This window comes from Aegilops tauschii, chromosome 1, assembly GCF_002575655.3.
Source record: "Aegilops tauschii subsp. strangulata cultivar AL8/78 chromosome 1, Aet v6.0, whole genome shotgun sequence".
NCBI classification, from domain to species: domain Eukaryota; kingdom Viridiplantae; phylum Streptophyta; class Magnoliopsida; order Poales; family Poaceae; genus Aegilops; species Aegilops tauschii.
The window spans coordinates 471,225,932-471,252,642 of NC_053035.3; the positions used below are offsets into that span (position 1 = coordinate 471,225,932).

The 26,711-nt window shown below is 45.0% G+C and overlaps 1 protein-coding gene across 1 annotated transcript; it reads right to left on the bottom strand.

Annotated features, from left to right (window-relative positions):
* Positions 1-20,754: 20,754 nt before the first annotated feature.
* On the bottom strand, positions 20,755-24,060 carry LOC120968632 (sulfhydryl oxidase 1-like). Its single transcript, XM_040395540.3, has 6 exons — positions 23,804-24,060; positions 22,319-22,343; positions 22,135-22,227; positions 21,490-21,671; positions 21,177-21,249; positions 20,755-21,079 (listed from the first exon to the last, which is right to left on the bottom strand). The coding sequence occupies exons 1-6, from the start codon at positions 24,010-24,012 to the stop codon at positions 20,996-20,998; spliced, it is 666 nt and encodes a 221-aa protein (XP_040251474.1). The 5' UTR covers positions 24,013-24,060; the 3' UTR covers positions 20,755-20,995.
* Between the last annotated feature and the right edge of the window lie 2,651 nt (positions 24,061-26,711).

Below are 26,711 nucleotides of genomic sequence, written 5' to 3' on the forward strand. Positions count from 1 at the left end.
ATATCAAACGGAGTCCAAACGGAATGAAACCTTCGGGAACGTGATTTTCAGAAGAAACGTGATCCAGAGGACTTGGAGTCTATGTAAAGCAATCAACGAGGAAGGCACGAGGTAGGGGGCGCGCCTACCCCCTGGGCGTGCCCTCCACCCTCGTGGGGCCCATGTTGCTCCACCGACGTACTTCTTCCTCCTATATATACCCGTATACCCTGAAAACATCAGAGACGGAGCCGAAACCCTATTTCCACCGCCACAACCTTCTGTACCCGTGAGATCCCATCTTGGGGCCTTTTCTGGCGCTCCGCCGGAGGGGGCATTGATCATGGAGGGCTTCTACATCAACACCATAGCCTCTCCGATGATGTGTGAGTAGTTTACCTCAGACCTTCGGGTCCATAGTTATTAGCTAGATGGCTTCTTCTCTCTCTTTGGATCTCAATACAATGTTCTCCTTGTTTCTCTTGGAGATCTATTCGATGTAATCTTCTTTTGCGGTGTGTTTGTCGAGATTCGATGAATTGTGGGTTTATGATCAAGTTTATCTATGAACAATATTTGAATCTCCTCTGAGTTCTTTTATGTATGATTGGTTATCTTTGCAAGTCTCTTCGAATTATCAGTTTGGTTTGGCCTACTAGATTGATCTTTCTTGCAATAGGAGAGGTGCTTAGCTTTGGGTTCAATCTTGCGGTGTCCTTTCCCAGTGACAGCAGGGGAAGCAAGGCACGTATTGTATTGTTGCCATCGAGGATAAAAAGATGGGGTTTATATCATATTGCTTGAGTTTATCCCTCTACATCATGTCATCTTACTTAAAGCGTTACTCTGTTCTTCATGAACTTAATACTCTAGATGCAGGCAGGAATCGGTCGATGTGTGGAGTAACAGTAGTAGATGCAGGCAGGAGTCGGTCTACTTGTCGCGGACGTGATGCGTATATACATGATCATACCTAGATATTCTCATAACTATGCTCAATTCTATCAATTGCTCGACAGTAATTTGTTTACCCATCGCAATACTTATGCTATCTTGAGAGAAGCCACTAGTGAAACCTATGGCCCCCGGGTCTATTTTCCATCATATTAATCTTCCAACACTTTGCTATTTCTATTTTCGTTTATTTTACTTTGCATCTTTATCATAAAAATACCAAAAATATTATCCTATCATCTCTATTAGATCTCACTCTCGTAAGTGACCGTGAAGGGATTGACAACCCCTTTATCGCGTTGGTTGCGAGGTTCTTGTTTGTTTGTGTAGGTGCGTGGGACTCGCGCGTGGTCTCCTACTGGATTGATACCTTGGTTCTCAAAACTGAGGGAAATACTTACGCTACTTTACTGCATCACCCTTTCCTCTTCAAGGGAAAACCAACGCAATGCTCAAGAGGTAGCAAGAAGGATTTCTGGCGCCGTTGCCAGGGAGTCTACGCACAAGTCAAGACATACCAAGTACCCATCACAAACTCATATCCCTTGCATTACATTATTTGTCATTTGCCTCTCGTTTTCCTCTCCCCCACTTCACCTTTCCCGTTTTCTTCGCCCTCCTTCCGTTCGATCTTGTGTTACCATGTTTCTTCTTTTTGCTTGCATCTTCGCTTGCTAAAAGTTTATGGATCCTCATCCACTTGCTAATCTCTTCAAGAGATCCAATTATGATGAACCTATTGCTAGTGAGTTGAGTGCACTAGATTATCTTTATGAGGTTTTGCTTGAAATTCGTGAATCTGAAAATTGTGATGAAGTACTTTATGAAGCGATTCACGATAGATCTTTGCATAAAAAGCATGATTGCAATGATTTTATTATAAATTCTATTGATGTAAATTGTGCTAATAATACGAAAAACCCTAAGCTTGGGGATGCTAGTTTTGCTATGTCCTCTACTTGTTGCAATGATCATGATTGGGGTGATAGTGCTTCTTATGATCTTGAAAAATTATTTAAGCCCCATGATGAATATGAGATTGATAATAGTGTTTGCAATATTATTGAAAGTGGGTTTGGAAGAGTGTCAACTTTAGATCCCACATATTTGGAGAATGTTCAATCTTATGAATTTTTTGATAAAAGTGGGTTTGGAGAGGTCCTGACTTTAGTTAATGTTGATCCCACTATTTTGGAAGAGTGTCAACTTTGTATACATGTGGATCGTGTTGAGAATATGTTATGTGATAGCTATTTTGTTGAATTTTCTTATGATCCTACATGTAATTATTATGAGAGAGGAAAATATGGTTGTAGAAATTTTCATGTTACTAAATTACCTCTCTTCATGTTGAGATTGCTATCATCTCTTTCTTCTTCCTTGCATATGCTAGTTTTTGCTTGCCTTGATAATTTGTTTGCCTATAATATGCCTATGCATAGGAAGTATGTTAGACTTAGATGTGTTTGTCACGTGCTTCATGATGCTCTCTTTGCGCTTCCATTCTTGTCTTTCATGTGAGCATCATCGAAATCTCAATGCCTAGCTAGGGGCGTTAAACGATGGCGCTTGTTGGGAGGAAACCCAATTTTATTTTAGTTTTTTGCTTTTTGCTTATGTTTAGGAATAAATATTTGATCTATCCTCTGGTTATATTTTATTTTGTGTTTTAATTAGTGTTTGTGCCAAGTAAAACCGTTAGGATAATCTACGGTGATAGTTATTTGATCCTGCTGTAAAAAACAGAAACTTTGCGCGCACGAGATTAGTTTTCATAAATCATAGGAATGTGCTTTTCAGTTGATTCTTTTTGCAGTAGATCAATAAACAAATTATCTAGAACTTCCTAATTTGGTGGAATTGTTTACGTTCCAGAATTTGCGTTAGTTACATATTACTACAGACTGTTCTGTTTTTGACAGATTCTGTTTTTAGTGTGTTGTTTGCTTATTTTGATGAATCTATGGCTAGTAAAATAGTTTATAAACCATAGGGAAGTTGTAATACAGTAAGTTTAACACCAATATAAATAAAGAATGAGCTCAATACAGTACCTTGAAGTGGTGTTTTGTTTTCTTTCGCTAGCGGAGCTCACGAGATTTTCTGTTAAGTTTTGTGTTGTGAAGTTTTCAAGTTTTGGGTAAAGATTTGATGGATTATGGAACAAGGAGTGGCAAGAGCCTAATATTGGGGATTCCCATGGCACCCCAAGATAATCTAAGGACACCAAAAAGCCAAAGCTTGGGGATGCCCCGGAAGGCATCCCCTCTTTCGTCTTCGTCCATCGGTAAGTTTACTTGGAGCTATATTTTTATTCACCACATGATATGTGTTTTGCTTGGAGCGTATTGTATGATTTGATTCTTTGCTTTTTAGTTTACCACAATCATCCTTGCTGTACACACCTTTTGAGAGAGACACACATGATTCGGAATTTATTAGAATACTCTATGTGCTTCACTTATATCTTTTGAGCTATATAGTTTTTGCTCTAGTGCTTCACTTATATCTTTTAGAGCACGGTGGTGGATTTTTTTTATAGAAACTAATGTTCTCTCATGCTTCACTTATATTATTTTGAGAGTCCTACAAAACAGCATGGTAATTTGCTTTAATCGTGAAATTAATCCTAATATGTAAGGTGTTCAACATTAGTAAAAAATTCTCTTATGAGTGCGTTGAATACTAAGAAAAGTTTGATGCTTGATGATTGTTTTTAGATATGGAGGTAGTAATATTAAAGTTGTGCTAGTTGAGTAGTTGTGGAATTGAGAAATACTTGTGTTGAAGTTTGCAAATCCCGTAGCATGCACGTATGGTAAACGTTGTGTAACAAATTTGAAACATGAGATGTTCTTTGAGTGTCATCCCTTGTGTGGAGGTCGGGGGCGCGCGATGGTTAACTCCTACCAACCTCCCCCCTAGGAGCATGCGTGTAATGCTTGGTTTTGATGACTTGTAGATTTTTGCAATAAGTATGCGAGTTCTTTATGACTAATGTTGAGTCCATGGATTATACGCACTCTCACCCTTCCATCATTGCTAGCCTCTTCGGTACCGTGCATTGCCTTTTCTCACCTTGAGAGTTTGTGCAAACTTCACCGGTGCATCCAAACCCCGTGATATGATACGCTCTATCACACATAAACCTCCTTATATCTTCCTCAAAACAGCCACCATATCTACCTATTATGGCATTTCCATAGCCATTCCGAGATATATTGCCATGCAACTTTCCACCGTTCCGTTTATCATGACACGTTTCATCATTGTCATATTGCCTTGCATGATCATGTAGCTGACATCATATTTGTGGCAAAGCCACCATGCATATTATTTCATACATGTCACTCTTGAATCATTGCCCATCCCGGCACACCACTGGAGGCATGCATATAGAGTCATACTTTGTTCTAGTATCGAGTTGTAATCATTGAGTTGTAAATGAATAGAAGTGTGATGATCATCATTCATAGAGCATTGTCCCTAAAAAAAGAGAAAGGCCAAAAAAAGGCCCGAAAAAAAAGAAAAAAAAGAAAAATAAAAAGGGGGCAATGCTACTATCCTTGTCCATACTTGTGCTTCAAAGTAGCACCATGTTCTTCATGATAGAGAGTCTCTTGCTTTGTCACTTTCATATACTAGTGGGAGTTTTTTGTTATAGAACTTGGCTTGTATATTCCTACAATGGGCTTCCTCAAATGCCCTAGGTCTTCATGAGCAAGCAAGTTGGATGCACACCCACTTAGTTGCATTTTGTTGAGCTTTCATACACTTATAGCTCTAGTGCATCCGTTGCATGGCAATCCCTACTCCTCACATTAACATCAATTGATGGGCATCTCCATAGCCCGTTGATTAGCCGCGTTGATGTGAGATTATCTTCTCCTTTTTGTCTTCTCCACATAACCCCCATCATTATTCTATTCCACCCATAGTGCTATGTCCATGGCTCACGCTCATGTATTGCGTGAAAATTGAAAGAGTTTGAAAATTCTTAAGTATGAAACAATTGCTTGGCTGAAACCGGGGTTGTGCATGATTTGAGTATTTTGTGTGACGAAGATGGAGCATAACCAAACTATATGATTTTTTAGGGATGAACTTTCTTTGGCCATGTTATTTTGAGAAGACATAATTGCTTAGTTAGTATGATTGAAGTATTATTACTTTTATGTCAATATTAAACCATTACCTTGAATCTTTCGGATCTGAATATTCATACCACAATTAAGAGGGTTACATTAAAAGCCATGCCAAGTAGCATTCCACATCAAAAATTCTATTTTTATCATTTACCTACTCGAGGACGAGCAGGAATTAAGCTTGGGGATGCTTGATACGTCTCCAACGTATCTATAATTTTTTATTGTTCCATGCTATATTATATTCTGTTTTGGATGTTTATTGGGATTTATTATTCACTTTTATATTATTTTTGGGACTAACCTATTAACCGGAGGCCCAGCCCAAATTGTTGTTTTTGCCTATTTCAGTGTTTCGCAGAAAAAGAATATCAAACGGAGTCCAAACGGAATGAAACCTTCGGGAACGTGGTTTTCGGAACAAACGTGATCCAGAGGACTTGGAGTCTACGTAAAGCAATCAACAAGGAAGGCACGAGGTAGGAGGGCGCGCCTACCCCCCTGGGCGCGCCCTCCACCCTCGTGGGGCCCACGTTGCTCCACCGACGTACTTCTTCCTCCTATATGTACCCGTATACCCAGAAAACATCAGAGACGGAGCCGAAACCCTATTTCCACCGCCGCAACCTTCTGTACCCGTGAGATCCCATCTTGGGGCCTTTTCCGACGCTCCGCCGGAGGGGGCATTGATCACGGAGGGCTTCTACATCAACACCATAGCCTCTCCGATGATGTGTGAGTAGTTTACCTGAGACCTTCGGATCCATAGTTATTATCTAGATGGCTTCTTCTCTCTCTTTGGATCTCAATACAATGTTCTCCTTGTTTCTCTTGGAGATCTATTCTGTGTAATCTTCTTTTGCGGTGTGTTTGTCGAGATCCGATGAATTGTGGGTTTACGATCAAGTTTATCTATGAACAATATTTGAATCTCCTCTGAATTCTTTTATGTATGATTGGTTATCTTTGCAAGTCTCTTCGAATTATCAGTTTGGTTTGGCCTACTAGATTGATCTTTCTTGCAATAGGAAAAGTGCTTAGCTTTGGGTTCAATCTTGCGGTGTCCTTTCCCAGTGACAGCAGGGGCAGCAAGGCACGTATTGTATTGTTGCCATCGAGGATAAAAAGATGGGGTTTATATCATATTGCTTGAGTTTATCCCTCTACTATTGGAAATATGCCCTAGAGGCAATAATAAATGGTTATTATTACATTTCTTTGTTCATGAAAATTGTCTATTGTTGATGCTATAACTGTGTTATCCGGAAATCATAATACATGTGTGAATACATAGACCACAACGTGTCCCTAGTAAGCCTCTAGTTGACTAGCTCGTTGATCAACAGATAGTCATGGTTTTCTGACTATGGACATTGGATGTCATTGATAACGGGATCACATCATTAGGAGAATGATGTGATGGACAAGACCCAATCCTAAGCATAGCATAAAAGATCGTATAGTTCGTTTGCTAGAGCTTTTCCAATGTCAAGTATCTTTTCCTTAGACCATGAGATCGTGTAACTCCCGGATGCCGTAGGAGTGCTTTGGGTGTACCCAACGTCACAACGTAACTGGGTGACTATAAAGGTACACTACGGGTATCTCTGAAAGTGTCTGTTGGGTTGACACGGATCGAGACTGGGATTTGTCACTCCGTATGACGGAGAGGTATCTCTGGGCCCACTCGGTAATGCATCATCATAATGAGCTCAATGTGACTAAGTAGTTAGCCACGGGATCATGCATTACGGTACGAGTAAAGTGACTTGCCGGTAATGAGATTGAACAAGGTATTGGGATACCGACGATCAAATCTCGGGCAAGTAACGTACCGATTGACAAAGGGAATTGTATACGGGATTGATTGAATCCTCGACATCATGGTTCATCCGATGAGATCATCGTGGAACATGTGGGAGCCAACATGGGTATCCAGATCCCGCTGTTGGTTATTGACCGGAGAGGCGTCTCGGTCATGTCTGCATGTCTCCCGAACCCGTAGGGTCTACACACTTAAGGTTCGGTGACGCTAGGGTTGTAGAGATATTAGTATGCGGAAACCCGAAAGTTGTTCGGAGTCCCGGATGAGATCCCGGACGTCACAAGGAGTTCCGGAATGGTCCGGAGGTGAAGAATTATATATAGGAAGTCCAGTTTCGGCCACCGGGAAAGTTTCGGGGGTTATCGGTATTGTACCGGGACCACCGGGTGGGGCCACCTATCCCGGAGGGCCCCATGGGCTGAAGTGGGAAGGGAACCAGCCCTTAGTGGGCTGGGGCGGCCCCCATGGGTCTCCCCCTGCGCCTAGGGTTGGAAACCCTGGGGGTGGGGGGCGCCCCACTTGACTTGGGGGGGAAGTTTCCCCCCTGGCCGCCGCCCCCCCCTTGTAGATGGGTTCCAGGGCCGGCGCCCCCCCTCCAGGGGGCCTATATATAGGGGGAGGGAGGGCTGCTGTACCCTAGCTTTTGGCGCCTCCCTCTCCCCCTGCAACACCTCTCCCTCCCGCTTGCGCTTGGCGAAGCCCTGCCGGGATCCCGCTACTTCCACCACCACGCCGTCGTGCTGCTGGATCTCCATCAACCTCTCCTTCCTTCTTGCTGGATCAAGAAGGAGGAGACGTCGCTGCTCCGTACGTGTGTTGAACGCGGAGGTGTCGTCCGTTCGGCACTCGGTCATCGGTGATTTGGATCACGGCGAGTACGACTCCATCAACCCCGTTCATTAGAGCGCTTCTGCTCGCGATCTACAAGGGTATGTAGATGCACTCCTTTCCCCTCGTTGCTAGTATACTCCATAGATGGATCTTGGTGATGCGTAGGAAATTTTAAAATTCTGCTACGATCCCCAACAGTGGCATCATGAGCCAGGCCTATGCGTAGTTATTATGCACGAGTAGAACACAAAGCAGTTGTGGGCGTAGATGTTGCCAATTCTTCTTGCCGCTACTAGTCTTATCTTGTTTCGGCGGCATTGTGGGATGAAGCGGCCCGGACCGACCTTACACGTACGCTTACGTGAGACAGCTTCCACCGACTGACATGCACTAGTTGCATAAGGTAGCTAGCGGGTGTCTGTCTCTCCCACTTTAGTCGGAACGGATTCGATGAAAAGGGTCCTTATGAAGGGTAAATAGAAATTGGCATATCACGTTGTGGTTTGGTTTTACGTAGGTAAGAAACGTTCTTGCTAGAAACCTATACAAGCCACGTAAAAACTTGCAACAACAATTAGAGGACGTCTAACTTGTTTTTGCAGCATGTGCTATGTGATGTGATATGGCCAGAAGATGTGATGAATGATATATGTGATGTATGAGATTGATCATATTCTTGTAATAGGAATCACGACTTGCATGTCGATGAGTATGACAACCGGCAGGAGCCATAGGAGTTGTCTTTATTTTTTGTATGACCTGCGTGTCATTGAATAACGCCATGTAAATTACTTTACTTTATTGCTAAGCGCGTTAGCCATAGAAGTAGAAGTAATCGTTGGCGTGACAACTTCATGAAGACACAATGATGGAGATCATGGTGTCATGCCGGTGACGAAGATGATCATGGTGCCCCGAAGATGGAGATCAAAGGAGCAAAATGATATTGGCCATATCATGTCACTATTTGATTGCATGTGATGTTTATCATGTTTTGCATCTTATTTGCTTAGAACGACGGTAGTAAGTAAGATGATCCCTTATAATAATTTCAAGAAAGTGTTCCCCCTAACTGTGCACCGTTGCGAAGGTTCGTTGTTTCGAAGCACCACGTGATGATCGTGTGTGATAGATTCTAACGTTCGCATACAACGGGTGTTGACGAGCCTAGCATGTACAGACATGGCCTCGGAACACACGCAATACACTTAGGTTGACTTGACGAGCCTAGCATGTACAGACATGGCCTCGGAACACGGAAGACCGAAAGGTCGAGCATGAGTCGTATAGAAGATACGATCAACATGGAGATGTTCACCGATCTTGACTAGTCCGTCTCACGTGATGATCGGACACGGCCTAGTTAACTCGGATTATGTTTCACTTAGATGACTAGAGGGATGTCTATCTGAGTGGGAGTTCATTGAATAATTTGATTAGATGAACTTAATTATCATGAACTTAGTCTAAAATCTTTACAATATGTCTTGTAGATCAAATGGCCCACGTTGTCCTCAACTTCAACGCGTTCCTAGAGAAAACCAAGCTGAAAGATGATGGCAGCAACTATACGGACTGGGTCCGGAACCTGAGGATCATCCTCATAGCTGCCAAGAAAGATTATGTCCTAGAAGCACCGCTAGGTGAAGCACCAATCCCAGAGAACCAAGACGTTATGAACGCTTGGCAATCACGTGCTGATGATTACTCCCTCGTTCAGTGCGGCATGCTTTACAGCTTAGAACCGGGTCTCCAAAAGCGTTTTGAGAAACATGGAGCATATGAGATGTTCGAAGAGCTGAAAATGGTTTTCCAAGCTCATGCCCGGGTCGAGAGATATGAAGTCTCCGACAAGTTCTTCAGCTGTAAAATGGAGGAAAATAGTTCTGTTAGTGAGCACATACTCAGAATGTCTGGGTCACACAACCGCTTGTCTCAGCTGGGAGTTAATCTCCCGGATGACGCGGTCATTGACAGAATCCTTCAGTCGCTTCCACCGAGCTACAAGAGCTTTGTGATGAACTTCAATATGCAGGGGATGGAAAAGACCATTCCTGAGGTATATTCAATGCTGAAATCAGCGGAGGTGGAGATCAAAAAGGAACATCAAGTGTTGATGGTGAATAAAACCACTAAGTTCAAGAAAGGCAAGGGTAAGAAGAACTTCAAGAAGGACGGCAAGGGAGTTGCCGCGCCCGGTAAGCCAGTTGCCGGGAAGAAGTCAAGGAATGGACCCAAGCCTGAGACTGAGTGCTTTTATTGCAAGGGAAGTGGTCACTGGAAGCGGAACTGCCCCAAATACTTAGCGGACAAGAAGGCCGGCAACACCAAAGGTATATGTGATATACATGTAATTGATGTGTACCTTACCAGTACTCGTAGTAGCTCCTGGGTATTTGATACCGGTGCGGTTGCTCATATTTGTAACTCAAAACAGGAACTGCGGAATAAGCGAAGACTGGCAAAGGACGAGGTGACGATGCGCGTCGGGAATGGTTCCAAGGTCGATGTGATCGCCGTCGGCACGCTGCCTCTGCATTTACCTACGGGATTAGTTTTAAACCTCAGTAATTGTTATTTAGTGCCAGCTTTGAGCATGAACATTGTATCTGGATCTCGTTTAATTCGAGATGGCTACTCATTTAAATCCGAGAATAATGGTTGTTCTATTTATATGAGAGATATGTTTTATGGTCATGCCCCGCTGGTCAATGGTTTATTCTTGATGAATCTCGAACGTGATGTTACACATATTCATAGTGTGAATACCAAAAGATGTAAAGTTGATAACGATAGTCCCACATACTTGTGGCACTGCCGCCTTGGTCACATTGGTGTCAAGCGCATGAAGAAGCTCCATGCAGATGGACTTTTGGAGTCTCTTGATTATGAATCATTTGACACGTGCGAACCATGCCTCATGGGTAAGATGACCAAGACTCCGTTCTCCGGAACAATGGAGCGAGCAACCAACTTATTGGAAATCATACATACCGATGTGTGCGGTCCAATGAATGTTGAGGCTCGCGGAGGATATCGTTATGTTCTCACTCTCACTATTGACTTAAGTAGATATGGGTATGTCTACCTAATGAAACACAAGTCTGAAACCTTTGAAAAGTTCAAGGAATTTCAGAGTGAGGTTGAGAATCAACGTGACAGGAAAATAAAGTTCTTACGATCAGATCGTGGTGGAGAATATTTAAGTCACGAATTTGGTACGCACTTAAGGAAATGTGGAATCGTTTCATAACTCACGCCGCCTGGAACACCTCAGCGAAATGGTGTGTCCGAACGTCGTAATCGCACTCTATTGGATATGGTGCGATCTATGATGTCTCTTACCGATCTACCGCTCTCATTTTGGGGCTATGCTTTAGAGACTGCCGCATTCACTTTAAATAGGGCTTTGTCGAAATCCGTTGAGACGACACCGTATGAATTATGGTTTGGGAAGAAACCTAAGCTGTCGTTTCTAAAAGTTTGGGGATCCGATGCTTATGTCAAGAAACTTCAACCTGAAAAGCTCGAACCCAAGTCGGAAAAATGCGTCTTCATAGGATACCCTAAGGAAACTATTGGGTATACCTTCTACCTCAGATCCGAAGGCAAGATCTTTGTTGCCAAGAATGGGTCCTTTCTGGAGAAAGATTTTCTCTCGAAAGAATTAAGTGGGAGGAAAGTGGAACTTGATGAGGTGATAGTCACCCCTTCCGAACCGGAAAGTAGCGCAGCGCGGGAAGATGTACCTGTGGTGCCTACACCGACTGGGGAGGAAGTTAATGATGATGATCATGAAGCTTCAGATCAAGTTACTGCTGAACTTCGTAGGTCCACAATGACACGTTCCGCACCAGAGTGGTACGGCAACCCTGTCCTGGAAATCATGTTGTTAGACAACGGTGAACCTTCGAACTATGAAGAAGCGATGGCGGGCCCGGATTCCGACAAATGGCTAGAAGCCATGAAATCCGAGATAGGATCCATGTATGAAAACGAAGTATGGACTTTGACTGACTTGCCCGATGATGGGCGAGCCATAGAAAATAAATGGATCTTTAAGAAGAAGACAGACGCGGATGGTAATGTGACCATCTATAAGGCTCGACTTGTCGCTAAGGGTTATCGACAAGTTCAAGGGGTTGACTACGATGAGACTTTCTCACCCGTAGCGAAGCTGAAGTCCGTCCGAATCATGTTAGCAATTGCCGCATTCTATGATTATGAGATATGGCAAATGGACGTCAAAACGGCATTCCTTAACGGTTTTCTTAAGGAAGAATTGTATATGATGCAGCCGGAAGGTTTTGTCGATCCTAAGAATGCTAACAAGGTATGCAAGCTCCAGCGCTCCATATATGGACTGGTGCAAGCATCTCGGAGTTGGAACATTCGTTTTGATGAGATGATCAAAGCGTTTGGGTTTACACAGACTTATGGAGAAGCCTGTGTTTACAAGAAAGTGAGTGGGAGCTCTGTAGCATTTCTCTTATTATATGTGGATGACATATTATTGATGGGAAATGATATAGAATTCTTGGAAAGTATAAAGGCCTATTTGAATAAGTGTTTTTCAATGAAGGACCTTGGAGAAGCTGCTTATATATTAGGCATCAAGATCTATAGAGATAGATCAAGACGCCTCATTGGTCTTTCACAGAGTACGTACCTTGACAAGATATTGAAGAAGTTCAATATGGATCAGTCCAAGAAGGGGTTCTTGCCTGTATTGCAAGGTGTGCAATTGAGCACGGCTCAATGCCCGACCACGGAAGAAGATAGAGAAAAGATGAGTGTCATCCCCTATGCCTCGGCCATAGGGTCTATTATGTATGCCATGTTGTGTACCAGACCTGATGTAAACCTTGCCGTAAGTTTGGTAGGAAGGTACCAAAGTAATCCCGGCATGGAACACTGGACAGCGGTCAAGAATATCCTGAAGTACCTGAAGAGGACTAAGGATATGTTTCTCGTTTATGGAGGTGACGAAGAGCTCGTCGTAAAGGGTTACGTTGACGCTAGCTTCGACACAGATCTGGATGACTCGAAGTCACAAACTGGATACGTGTATATTTTGAATGGAGGAGCAGTAAGCTGGTGCAGTTGCAAGCAAAGCGTCGTGGCGGGATCTACATGTGAAGCGGAGTACATGGCAGCCTCAGAGGCAGCGCAAGAAGCAATCTGGATGAAGGAGTTCATTACCGACCTAGGGGTGATTCCCAATGCGTCGGGCCCGATGACTCTCTTCTGTGACAACACTGGAGCTATTGCCCTTGCCAAGGAGCCCAGGTTTCACAGGAAGACCAGGCATATCAAGCGTCGCTTCAACTCCATTCGTGAAAGTGTTCAAAATGGAGACATAGATATTTGTAAAGTACATACGGACCTGAATGTAGCAGATCCGTTGACTAAACCTCTCCCTAGAGCAAAACATGATCAACACCAGGACGCTATGGGTGTTCGATTCATCACAATGTAACTAGATTATTGACTCTAGTGCAAGTGGGAGACTGTTGGAAATATGCCCTAGAGGCAATAATAAATGGTTATTATTATATTTCTTTGTTCATGATAATTGTCTATTGTTCATGCTATAACTGTGTTATCCGGAAATCATAATACATGTGTGAATACATAGACCACAACGTGTCCCTAGTAAGCCTCTAGTTGACTAGCTCGTTGATCAACAGATAGTCATGGTTTTTTGACTATGGACATTGGATGTCATTGATAACGGGATCACATCATTAGGAGAATGATGTGATGGACAAGACCCAATCCTAAGCATAGCATAAAAGATCGTATAGTTCGTTTGCTAGAGCTTTTCCAATGTCAAGTATCTTTTCCTTAGACCATGAGATCGTGTAACTCCCGGATGCCGTAGGAGTGCTTTGGGTGTACCCAACGTCACAACGTAACTGGGTGACTATAAAGGTACACTACGGGTATCTCTGAAAGTGTCTGTTGGGTTGACACGGATCGAGACTGGGATTTGTCACTCCGTATGACGGAGAGGTATCTCTGGGCCCACTCGGTAATGCATCATCATAATGAGCTCAATGTGACTAAGGAGTTAGCCACGAGATCATGCATTACGGTACGAGTAAAGTGACTTGCCGGTAACGAGATTGAACAAGGTATTGGGATACCGACGATCGAATCTCGGGCAAGTAACGTACCGATTGACAAAGGGAATTGTATACGGGATTGATTGAATCCTCGACATCGTGGTTCATCCAATGAGATCATCGTGGAACATGTGGGAGCCAACATGGGTATCCAGATCCCGCTGTTGGTTATTGACCGGAGAGGCGTCTCGGTCATGTCTGCATGTCTCCCGAACCCGTAGGGTCTACACACTTAAGGTTCGGTGACGCTAGGGTTGTAGAGATATTAGTATGCGGAAACCCGAAAGTTGTTCGGAGTCCCGGATGAGATCCCGGACGTCACGAGGAGTTCCGGAATGGTCCGGAGGTGAAGAATTATATATAGGAAGTCCAGTTTCGGCCACCGGGAAAGTTTCGGGGGTTATCGGTATTGTACCGGGACCACCGGAAGGGTCCCGGGGGTCCACCGGGTGGGGCCACCTATTCCGGAGGGCCCCATGGGCTGAAGTGGGAAGGGAACCAGCCCTTAGTGGGCTGGGGCGCCCCCCATGGGCCTCCCCTGCGCCTAGGGTTGGAAACCCTGGGGGTGGGGGGCGCCCCACTTGACTTGGGGGGGAAGTTTCCTCCCCTGGCCGCCGCCCCCGCTTATAGATGGGTACCAAGGCCGGCGCCCCCCCTCCAGGGGGCCTATATATAGGGGGGAGGGAGGGCTTCTGTACCCTAGCTTTTGGCGCCTCCCTCTCCCCCTGCAACACCTCTCCCTCCCGCTTGCGCTTGGCGAAGCCCTGCCGGGATCCCGCTACTTCCACCACCACGCCATCGTGCTGCTGGATCTCCATCAACCTCTCCTTCCCCCTTGCTGGATCAATAAGGAGGAGACGTCGCTGCTCCGTACGTGTGTTGAACGCGGAGGTGCCGTCCGTTCGGCACTCGGTCATCGGTGATTTGGATCACGGCGAGTACGACTCCATCAACCCCGTTCATTAGAACGCTTCCGCTCGCGATCTACAAAGGTATGTAGATGCACTCCTTTCCCCTCGTTGCTAGTATACTCCATAGATGGATCTTGGTGATGCGTAGGAAATTTTAAAATTCTGCTACGATCCCCAACATCTACATCATGTCATCTTACTTAAAGCATTACTCTCTTCTTCATGAACTTAATACTCTAGATGCAGGCAGGAGTCGGTCGATGTGTGGAGTAATAGTAGTAGATGCAGGCAGGAGTCGGTCTACTTGTCGCGGACGTGATGCCTATATACATGATCATACCTAGATATTCTCATAACTATGCTCAATTCTATCAATTGCTCGACAGTAATTTGTTTACCCATCGCAATACTTATGCTATCTTGAGAGAAGCCACTAGTGAAACCTATGGCCCCCGGGTCTATTTTCCATCATATTAATCTTCCAACACTTTGCTATTTCTATTTTCGTTTATTTTACTATCAGATCTCACTCTCGTAAGTGACCGTGAAGGGATTGACAACCCCTTTATCGCGTTGGTTGCGAGGTTCTTGTTTGTTTGTGTAGGTGCGTGGGACTCGCGCGTGGTCTCCTACTGGATTGATACCTTGGTTCTCAAAACTGAGGGAAATACTTACGCTACTTTACTGCATCACCCTTTCCTCTTCAAGGGAAAACCAACGCAGTGCTCAAGAGGTAGCAAGGCTCGCGGCGGGTATCGTTATTTTCTCACCTTCACAGATGATTTGAGCAGATATGGGTATATCTACTTGATGAAACACAAGTCTGAAACATTTGAAAAGTTCAAAGAATTTCAGAGTGAAGTGGAAAATCATCGTAAAAAGAAAATAAAGTTTCTACGATCTGATCGTGGAGGAGAATATTTGAGTTACGAGTTTGGTCTTCATTTGAAACAATGCGGAATAGTTTCGCAACTCACGCCACCCGGAACACCACAGCGTAATGGTGTGTCCGAACGTCGTAATCGTACTTTACTTGATATGGTGCGATCTATGATGTCTCTTACTGATTACCGCTATCATTTCGGGGTTATGCTTTAAAGACGGATGCATTAACATTAAATAGGGCACCATCTAAATCCGTTGAGACGACGCCTTATGAGCTGTGGTTTGGCAAGAAACCAAAGTTGTCGTTTCTTAAAGTTGGTGCAGCGATGCTTATGTGAAAAAACTTCAACCTGATAAGCTCGAACCCAAATCGGAGAAATGTGTCTTCATAGGATACCCAAAGGAGACTGTTGAGTACACCTTCTATCACAGATCCGAAGGCAAAACATTCGTTGCTAAGAATGGATCCTTTCTAGAGAAGGAGTTTCTCTCGAAAGAAGTGAGTGGGAGGAAAGTAGAACTTGACGAGGTAATTGTACCTACTCCCTTATTGGAAAGTAGTTCATCACAGAAATCTGTTCCTGTGATTCCTACACCAATTAGTGAGGAATCTAATGATGATGATCATGTATCTTCAGATCAAGTTACTACAGAACCTCGTAGGTCAACCAGAGTAAGATTCGCACCAGAGTGGTACGGTAATCCTGTTCTGGAGGTCATGTTACTTGACCATGATGAACCTACGAACTATGAGGAAGCGATGATGAGCCCAGATTCCGCAAAATGGCTTGAGGCCATGAAATCTGAGATGGGATCCATGTATGAGAACAAAGTGTGGACTTTGGTTGACTTGCCCGATGATCGGCAAGCCATCGAGAATAAATGATTTTCAAGAAGAAGACTGGCGCTGACGGTAACGTTACTGTCTACAAAGCTCGACTTGTCGCGAAAGGTTTTCGATAAGTTTAAGGAGTTGACTACGATGAGACCTTCTCACCCGTAGCGATGCTTAAGTCTGTCCGAATCATGTTAGCAATTGCCGCATTTTATGATTATGAAATTTGGCAAATGGATGTAAAGGCTGCATTCCTGAATGGATTTCTAGAAGCAGAGTTGTATATGATGCAACCTGAAGGTTTTATCGATCCAAAGAGTGCTAACAAAGTGTGCAAGCTCCAGCGATCCATTTATGGACTGGTGCAAGCCTCTCGGAGTTGGAATAAACGTTTTGATAGTGTGATCAAAGCATATGGTTTTATACAGACTTTTGGAGAAGCCTGTATTTACAAGAAAGTGAGTGGGAGCTCTGTAGCATTTCTAATATTATATGTGGATGACATATTGTTGATTGGAAATGATATAGAATTTCTGGATAGCATAACAGGATACTTGAATAAGAGTTTTTCAATGAAAGACCTCGGTGAAGCTGCTTATATATTGGGCATCAAGATCTATAGAGATAGATCAAGATGCTTAATTGGACTTTCACAAAGCACATACCTTGATAAAGTTTTGAAGAAGTTCAAAATGGATCAAGCAAAGAAAGGGTTCTTGCCTGTGTTACAAGGTGTGTAGTTGAGTCAGACTCAATGCCCGACCACTGCAGAAGATAGAGAGAAAATGAAAGGTGTTCCCTATGCTTCAGCCATAGGCTCTATCATGTATGCAATGCTGTGTACCAGACCTGATGTGCGCCTTGCTATTAGTTTAGCAGAGAGGTACCAAAGTAATCCAGGAGTGGATCACTGGACAGCGGTCAAGAACATCCTGAAATACCCGAAAAGGACTAAGGATATGTTTCTCGTTTATGGAGGTGACAAAGAGCTCGTCGTAAATGGTTACGTCGATGCAAGCTTTGACACTGATATGGATGAGTCTAAGTCACAAACCGGATATGTGTTTATATTGAACGGTGGAGCTGTCAGTTGGTGCAGTTCTAAACAAAGTGTCGTGGCGGGATCTACGTGTGAAGCGGAGTACATAGCTGCTTCGGAAGCAGCAAATGAAGGAGTCTGGATGAAGGAGTTCATATCCGATCTAGGTGTCATACCTAGTGCATTGGGTCCAATGAAAATCTTTTGTGACAATACTGGTACAATTGCCTTGGCAAAGGAATCCATATTTCACAAGAGAACCAAGCACATCAAGAGACGCTTCAATTCCATCCGCGATCAAGTCAAGGAGGGATACATAGAGATTTGCAAGATACATACGGATCTGAATGTTGCAGACCCGTTGACTAAGCCTCTCTCACGAGCAAAACATGATCAGCACCAAGACTCCATGGGTGTTAGAATCATTACTGTGTAATCTAGATTATTGACTCTAGTGCAAGTGGGAGACTGAAGGAAATATGCCCTAGAGGCAATAATAAAGTTGTTATTTCTATTTCCTTATATCATGATAAATGTTTATTATTCATGCTAGAATTGTATTAACCGGAAACTTAGTACATGTGTGAACACATAGACAAACATAGTGTCACTAGTATGCCTCTACTTGACTAGCTCATTGAATCAAAGATGGTTATGTTTCCTAACCATAGACATGAGTTGTCATTTGATTAACGGGATCACATCATTAGAGAATGATGTGATTGACTTGACCCACTCCGTTAGCTTAGCACTTGATCGTTTATTATATTGCTATTGCTTTCTTCATGACTTATACATGTTCCTATGACAATGAGATTATGCAACTCCCGAATACCGGAGGAACACTTTGTGTGCTACCAAACATCACAACGTAACTGGGTGATTATAAAGGTGCACTACAGGTGTCTCCGATGGTACTTGTTGAGTTGGCATAGATCGAGATTAGGATTTGTCACTCCGATTGTCGGAGAGGTATCTCTGGGCCCTCTCGGTAATGCACATCACTATAAGCCTTGCAAGCAATGTGACTAATGAGTTAGTCATGAGATGATGCGTTACGGAACGAGTAAAGAGACTTGCCGGTAACGAGATTGAACTAGGTATTGAGATACCGACGATCGAATCTCGGGCAAGTAACATACCGATGACAAAAGGAACAACGTATGTTGTTATGCGGTTTGACTGATAAAGATCATCGTAGAATATGTAGGAGCCAATATGAGCATCTAGGTTCCGCTATTGGTTATTGACCGGAGACGTGTCTCGGTCATGTCTACATAGTTCTCGAACCCGTAGGGTCCGCACGCTTAACGTTCGGTGATGATCGGTATTATGAGTTTACGTGTTTTGATGTACCGAAAGTAGTTCGTACTCCCGGATATGATCACGGACATGACGAGGAGTCTCGAAACGGTCGAGACATAAAGATCGATATATTGGACGACTATATTTGGACATCGGAATGGTTCCGGGTGAGATCGGGAGTATACCGGAGCACCGGGAGGTTACCGGAACCCCCCGGGAGGCATATGGGCCTTATTGGGCCTTAGTGGGAGAGAGGGGAAAGGAGCAAAGGAGGGGGCGCCCCCCCCCCCAAGCCCAATCCGAATTGGGAAGGGACGCCGATAAGTGCCACACGTGTGGGCGTTAGGGGGTCTGCCCACACATTTTGTGTGGTGTATAAGAGGAACAACCCACAGACCTACGTGTGGGCAAAACAAGTAATGCCCACACACCTCTTTTTTCCCCTCCCGATCCCTCTCACACGCGTGCGTGTGGCGCGAAATAGATAACGCCCACACGCCCCGTACGTCAGGCCTCGTACCTCGTGGTCCCGCACGCCCCGCGTGACAGTCACCGCGCGTCCCGCGGTTGCCATGGTCCAGACCCTCGTCCATGTTCGTTTAACTGTAGTTGCCATGTCGCTGAACTTCGGTTGCCATGTCGGACAACTACAGTTGCCATGGTTGCTCAACTGCAGTTGCCATGTATGGTCGGGTCTACTGCAGTTGCCATGATTTCAAAATTTTAGGAGTTGCCACCCACTAACACCAGGCAGTTGCCATGTAGCACTACAAAAAGGCATGGCAAAAAAATATGTTCGGGTAAAAGAGAGAGTTGTCATGTGCTCACAAGCACGCTAGGGCAGTTGCCATGTAAAAGAGAAAGAGTTGCCATCTGCTTACGTGCACGCTAGGGCAGTTGCCATGTACCATGCAAAAACACATGGCAACTCGGGTGAAAGAGAGTTGCCATCTGCTTACAAGCAAAGCTAGGACAGTTGCCATGTACCCTGCAGAAACACATGGCAACTGCCAGCTTTGGGTGTGGGCGAGGAGACGGGCGTGTGGGCGAAGTGATAAACGCCCACACACCAGCCCCCTCTGCGTGCGTGAAAACTGGTGCGTGGGTGAATTGCTAAACGCCCACACACCAGACCCCCCGTGTGGTGAAAAAGGACGGGTGGGCGACCGGATGAATGACCACACACCAGCTTAGTCCTACGTGGCACACAAAAACTGCTAGAACGCGCCAAGATTCGTGCAGAATTGGTTGGACGAGGATCCATGCGTGTGGGCGAGTTGCCAGACGCCCACACGTGTGGGCGTTAGTGTTTTCGATTGGGAAGGGGGCCCCCCCTTTCCTTCCTCCTTCCTCCCCCTTCCTTCTCTCCTAATCCAACTAGGGAAGGGGGGGTTCCTACTCCCGGTGGGAGTAGGACTCCCCTTGGGGCGCGCCTACGAGGCCGGCCTCCTCCCCCTCCTCCACTCCTTTATATACGGGGGAGGGGGGCACCCCATAGACACACAAGTTGATCATTGATCTCTTAGCCGTGTGCGGTGCCCCCCTCTACCATAATCCACTTCGGTCATATCGTAGCGGTGCTTAGGCGAAGCCCTGCGTCGGTAACTTTATCATCACCGTCATCACGCCGTCGTGCTGACAGAGCTCTCCCTCGAAGCTCTACTGGATCGTGAGTTCGTGGGACGTCACCGAGCTGAACGTGTGCTGATCGCGGAGGTGCCGTACATTCGGTACTAGGATCGGTCGATCGTGAAGACGTACAACTACATCAACCGCATTGTCATAACGCTTCTGCTTACGGTCTACGAGGGTACGTGGACGACACTCTCCCCTCTCGTTTCTATGCATCACCATGATCTTTCGTGTGCGTAGGAATTTTTTTAAAATTACTACGTTACCCAACAGACACCTCAAGTGTTCCAGAAAAACCACATACCACTCTCTTTGACTCATTTTGGATCAACATTCAACTGAGTATAATATTTCCCATAAATTGTGGTACACTAATCATGTGTACTAAGCAGTACCAATAATCAACAGTATTTTGTGGACAAACGAGCCCCCATAAACCATCTCCCTTCACTCTTCCAACATAGAACATTGAACTAGCTCGTTCCACACATGGGCTAGCTCTGCCACTTTTAATCGTGAATTTTGATCATTTAAGTAGAACCTTGTGCTCCAAAATTTTCTGTAATACATGAGCTGTTGCTTCCGCAACATCGTAAATTGCTTGAACAACCTAAGACAACAGATTAAGTACGTCAACAGACTGCTTGTTAGTGCATGACACAATATTTTATGCACTTTGGCTCGACAAATAAAGTATGCAGTTGTACCTGTTTAGGATATGAAGCATTGTTTTGAAGCATATTTTCGTTCTCATACTTTTTGTCATCCAAAGTAAAAGAGCTGTGCATAGCATAAAGAGGGTGTATTAATAAAATCCATCATGCCTGTAATGGTAGAACCGAACCAAAACATAGAAGCATCTAAGTTATAAACACATAAGATTTAGCCCAAATATACACACCTGTGTACTTAGTTCAGCAACACAGTCAACAAATATAGGTGCATAAAATGTGATAGTTCGGTAGATGACATATCAACTGAAGCTTTAGCGATAGTGAAATATTGAGGAGAAAAACTTGCCTTTCCATTTGCTTATTTATCCACTTAAGTAAACGCTCTGCTGTTCTTCCATCATCAATCAATTTTATTTCGCTTTTCTCTTGCTTCCGGTCCCACTTAGTGTTAGCAAATTTTGGTGGGGGACCCCAAAGTAGGAAAGGATAATGGTCAACAGAAAATCTATTGCAAAGATCTATGTTCACCTGTGCTGTCAAACATTCAAAAGAAATAAAACATCACTGCATGCCAATGCACACCACTGCTTGAGGAACTAATTGGTACTCCCTCCGTCCCAAAATTCTTGTCTTAAATTTATTTAGATATGGATGTATCTAACACTAAAATGTGAATAGATACATCCGTAAGTAGACAAATCTAAGACAAAAAAATTTGGACGGAGGGAGTACATTATTAGGTTTGTGACAAAAATGGAAATTAAAATAAATCAAATGAGAGACTAATCTTTCACGTGAGAAGAAGCTCATTTCTAGCCTTCAGGTGACAATAACAAACAGGACAACTATAAACTGAAGATACACATCGGTACTTCTCTAGGTTATCTCATCTTACAGTAACAGAATCACCAAAATATCCCCTTTAAAGTGCTTATTAGTTTAGCTTCAGCAGTCTGATGAAAATTATCACCCTTCATGAGAAGTACTGTACCTTTGATGCACAATCAATCCTAGCCATCAGTACTCTCCCAGGATGTGCAGCATCTGGACCGTTGAAAAGTTTTGCAACCTTCTCATAATGAGGCTGCAGGTAAGGAAGAAACTGAAATTAGCAAGAGTGGCTTTCCAGATCATATGAATACATATGATACATTCTACCACCATAGGCTCAATACCTTGTAGTTTCTGCAAGCTGGACACCTACACAAGCACGATAAGCATTTAGTTAGCAGAAATAAAACAAGACGGTAACAAATAGCATTAAGCAGGATTGAAATAGAGTACCAACAGGTGTAAAGAGTATGTTTCCACAAAGGTAAGCCAGTCAATCCTTCAAATTTTCCATGGTCAATGGTAGAATTAGTGGACAATATGGTAGGCAGAGATGAATTCAAATTTGGAAGAAGCAATTTACTAGGGACACAAAAAATATAGGACGCCGATAACGCCCACACGTGTGGCATACTAGACATCCGCCCACACAACGTGTGTGGCGTGAGCAGGAGGCAGCCCACACGGGCTGTGTGTGGGCAAACATTAGAATTGCCAACACGTGTGGGCGCAGCTACTTCGTGCCACACGCCCAACAAGTAATACTCGTCTCCACCCCGCGCGTGTGGCACGAAGCAAAAATGCCCACACGTCCTGGCGCAGCTACATTAGGTACCCGCGGGATGGCAGATGTAGTTATCTGGGATGGCAAATGTAGTTGTAAAAGCATGGCAACTCTATCTGTTTTGGTTAATTATAGTTGTCATGTCTAATTTATGGTTGTTGCCGCGTGTAATCAAACCATGGTTACTACTTGCCACATATGGTCAAACAGTAGTTGCCATGTGTGTTTACCTAGTTGCTACGTGTGGTCTAACCATAGTTGTCATGTATGGTTAATCACAATTGTCATGTGTGTTTATATGGTTGCCACGTATGCACAACTGCAATTGTCGTCTTGCAACGAATCATAGTTGCCATATGCGTTACCTAGTTGCCACGTACGCGTAACTGCAGCTGCCATCCAACAACGTACGAGCGCCGTGTGGGCGAAAAGTAGTTCGCCCCCACGCGCGTGGACTAGGTGATGGCTGTGTGGGCAGAAACTAGTTCACCCACACAGCGCAGCTGGCAAACCGCGTGCTGCGGGGCGTGTGGGCGAACTCTCCAACGCCCACACACCAGCCCGTCCTACGTGACACGCAAATTCTGCCTCAATGTGTCAAGATTTGTGCAAACTCGACTGGACGGTGATTCACGCGTGTGGGCGATTTGCAAAACTGCCACACGCGTGGGCGTTAGCATTTGAGAAAATATATTCTTTGATCAATGAAAATTCCTAGTATGAGCTAACAAAATCATCATGTTCCGGTCTGTAGCGATTTCAGACATAACACGAAGAAAGTACAAGTAAAACTACTACACGGGAGGGGCTAATATCGTACTCCAATTCAGCTGCTGAAATCCGAGACGAACTAATCAGTTTCTATTTGCGACTGACAGATCGACAACGGCATGAAACTCCGTGTCACATCTCGGGCCATCGAGCTATCCCGAATCCTCGGTACGCATCCATCTCGCCATTCCAGATCAAACGCTCCGATCGAATCGAATCGAAGCAATCCGTATCGAATTAAATAAGACGCGAATCAAGCCGGGGGCCGACTGACCAGTGGGCGAAGAACTCGACGACGGCGAAGGACTCTCGCGATGCCGTGAGGAAGGCGTCGAAGCTGGTGGCGTCGAGCTCCACGGCGTAGTCCCCCTGCGCGGTGGCCCCGTCGCCGACGCCCAGCGACCGGAGGGCCTCCGCGCCCACGGCGAGGGAGGAGGCGACGGCGAGGGTGAGGAAGAGGAGCTGCGCCGCCGCGGGAGCCATGGATCGGCGGGGGCTGGATCTCTCCGGCGCGGTGGCGTTCCGGTGTTCCGTTTGAGACACCCGCGAAGCTCTCGTGCTGGGATTTATAGTCATTAGTCAGACCAGTAGGACTACACTTTGTAGCCTCCGCCTCCGCCTGGGGTTTTGGACTTTGGAAACGTTCGTTTCAGCCGGCGGACCGTGGCTTGCCTCTTCCGTGCGACGCGTGTCTTTTGCGTGTTTGTTTCTGTATTTTCTCTCTCTATGTATGTGTGCTTTTTGACAAACCCGAACTCTCCGCATGGGGTTTTGGACTTGGACGCGTCTAGCCGGCGCCTAGCCGCTCAGTATGGTTAGCGAGCGGCCGGTTATTTAAGAAAAAAAATTGTCCCCTTTCCTAATTAGGAAATCTTTCTCATCTAATCCATTTTCCCCGTAACGTATTAAATAGCAACACATCCATATCATTCAGTGCATGCGCTTTGTTCTCCTATGCATTTATTTGTGGTTTCAGAATTTTAAAAAGGCATAACTTTTAATCCGCACATCGGAATTGCGATCTGTTTTCACCGTTGGAATCATCGCAACATGCTCTTCAAAACTAGATCCCGCATGGGTATGTTTCAACGAACTAGTCTACCTGCCAACTAAACATCAATATGTGTGCAATTAGACTACATGCCGCGCCAACTGAGCATACGTGTGTGCCAATAGTCTTTCTGTCAACCAAACATCAATGCGTGTGCAACTAGACTACATTCCCGCGTCAATTGACCATATGTGTGTGCCAATAGTCCTGCCAACTAAACATCAATGTGTGTCTACCTAGACTACATTGCCGCGCCAACTGAGCATACGTGTGTGCCAATAGTCTTTCTGTCAACCAAACATCAATGTGTGTGCAACTAGACTACATTGCCGCGTCAATTGCGCATATGTGTGCAACTAGTGTCCTGCCAACTAAACATCAATATGTGTGCAACTAGACTAAATTACAAGCCAACTGAGCATGTGTGTGTGCAACTAGTCCTTCTGGCAACTAAACATCAATATGTGTGCAACTAGACTACATTATAAGCCAACTAAAACATCAATGTGTGTACAACTAGACTAAATTACAAGCCAACTGATTTTAAAAAAGTTGCACCATGTAGTACTAAAGTTGAACAATGCAGTACTTTAGTTGCACCATATAGCACCAAAGTTGGCATCAAAAAGATTTCGTTGAAACATATCCATGCGGGATCTAGTTTCAAAGATCTCGTCGCGATGAATCCAACGGTGAAAACGGAACTGAATTCCGACGTGTGGTTTAAAAGATACAGCTTTAAAAGAATTTAAAATTCCGAAATAAAAGTACGTGGATCTGTTTTCTCTATCTAATGGGACTAGTGTGAACACATTTAATGCCAGCACCAACATGGGGAGGAAGGCTAGGAGCAGGGGTAGCGCAGCGGTGAGCCTCCGACCAGGTGGCACCTGCCCCACGCGCGAGCGAGATCGAGCAGCCCGGAGCCGGCCGCTCAGTTCGACTAAAAAGCGCGTAAGCACTTTTTAGATTTCTGGTTTGGACTTTGGGAAACGTTCGTTTCAGCCGGGGGACCGTGGCTCACCTCTTCCGTGCGACGCGTGTCTTTTGCGTGTTTGTTTCTGTATTTTCTCTCTCTAAATGTGTGTGTGCTTTTTGACAAACCCGAACCCTCCAAAGGAGGGCCATCTTCCTCACAACGTCGTAGGATTAGAGCATTTACAACCGGATCCCCGTACCCACTCCAAACGCCCGGAAGGGTTGTCCAGTCAGTGCACGGACGAGTTTTGGTCACCCAACCGGGCTCCCATAGCCGGGCCAAACGTCCGGATTGACCGGCACCCTGAACGCGCCCGGGCATGCCCGCCATGTAGCACCAACGGATAGGGCAAATGCGGGGATGCGGAGAGAGCGCTGGTCCGACGGGCGCCTCCACCGCTCTGCGTCGCGTGGCACCGCTCGAGTGTGCTGCCGAGGGAGGAAGCCGGCTATTTAAGCCAGACGAAGACATCAGAACCCTAACCGACCCATTTCTTTTCCTTTCTCCTCGCTGTCGTTGGCACTTTCACTTTCATCCGCCACTTGCATGCCGAGGCGCCGAATTACCACCTACACCATGCTAACTCCGGAGCGGAGGGTGCAACTGCTAGAGCAGATGTAGGCGAGGCAGGCTGCTCGTTTCGCCGCCGGCCTTCCTCCGGAGCCGTCAGAGGATGAAGAGGAGGAGGAAGGGGAGCCCATTGAGAAAGAGGAGGTGCAGGAGAAGGAGGCCCTGCAAGCTGCGGGCTTCGCCATGGCGGAGGCGGAGGCGGAGTACGAGGCCGCGCAAGCGATGGAGATGGCGGAGCAGACCGCCATCCTCGGGTCCATTCAGGATGAGGCCTACGTCGAGGCCAACCAGTAGTTCACCCGGCAATATTACACCACCACCATGAGATGCAATTTATTTTCGACATGTCTAGCGACGATTAATCTTCAACGTTATTATTTTATTGTTTGAACACTGAGTGTACATGGACATGCAAATTATGTAATGCGATTTCTATGCACTATGTGTAGTAATATTATGTTGTTGTCTAAAGGTTACACAACTATATAATTGGTGTTGAATATTGCAGACCAGTGCAAGTTCTATGAAATATATGTGCAATTTTAACCATTGTTTACTTAAAAATTCGTTACTCAATTTATT

Excerpts from the sequence above, each read along its gene's own strand:
- LOC120968632 (XM_040395540.3), bottom strand. The coding sequence starts at position 24,012 with ATGGCTCCCGCGGCGGCGCAGCTCCTCTTCCTCACCCTCGCCGTCGCC. Across the intron at positions 22,344-23,803 it reads GTCGAGTTCTTCGCCCACTG|GTGTCCAGCTTGCAGAAACT; the intron begins GTCAGTCGGCCC and ends GTGCTTGTGTAG. Across the intron at positions 21,080-21,176 it reads ATGCTTCATATCCTAAACAG|GTTGTTCAAGCAATTTACGA; the intron begins GTACAACTGCAT and ends CTGTTGTCTTAG.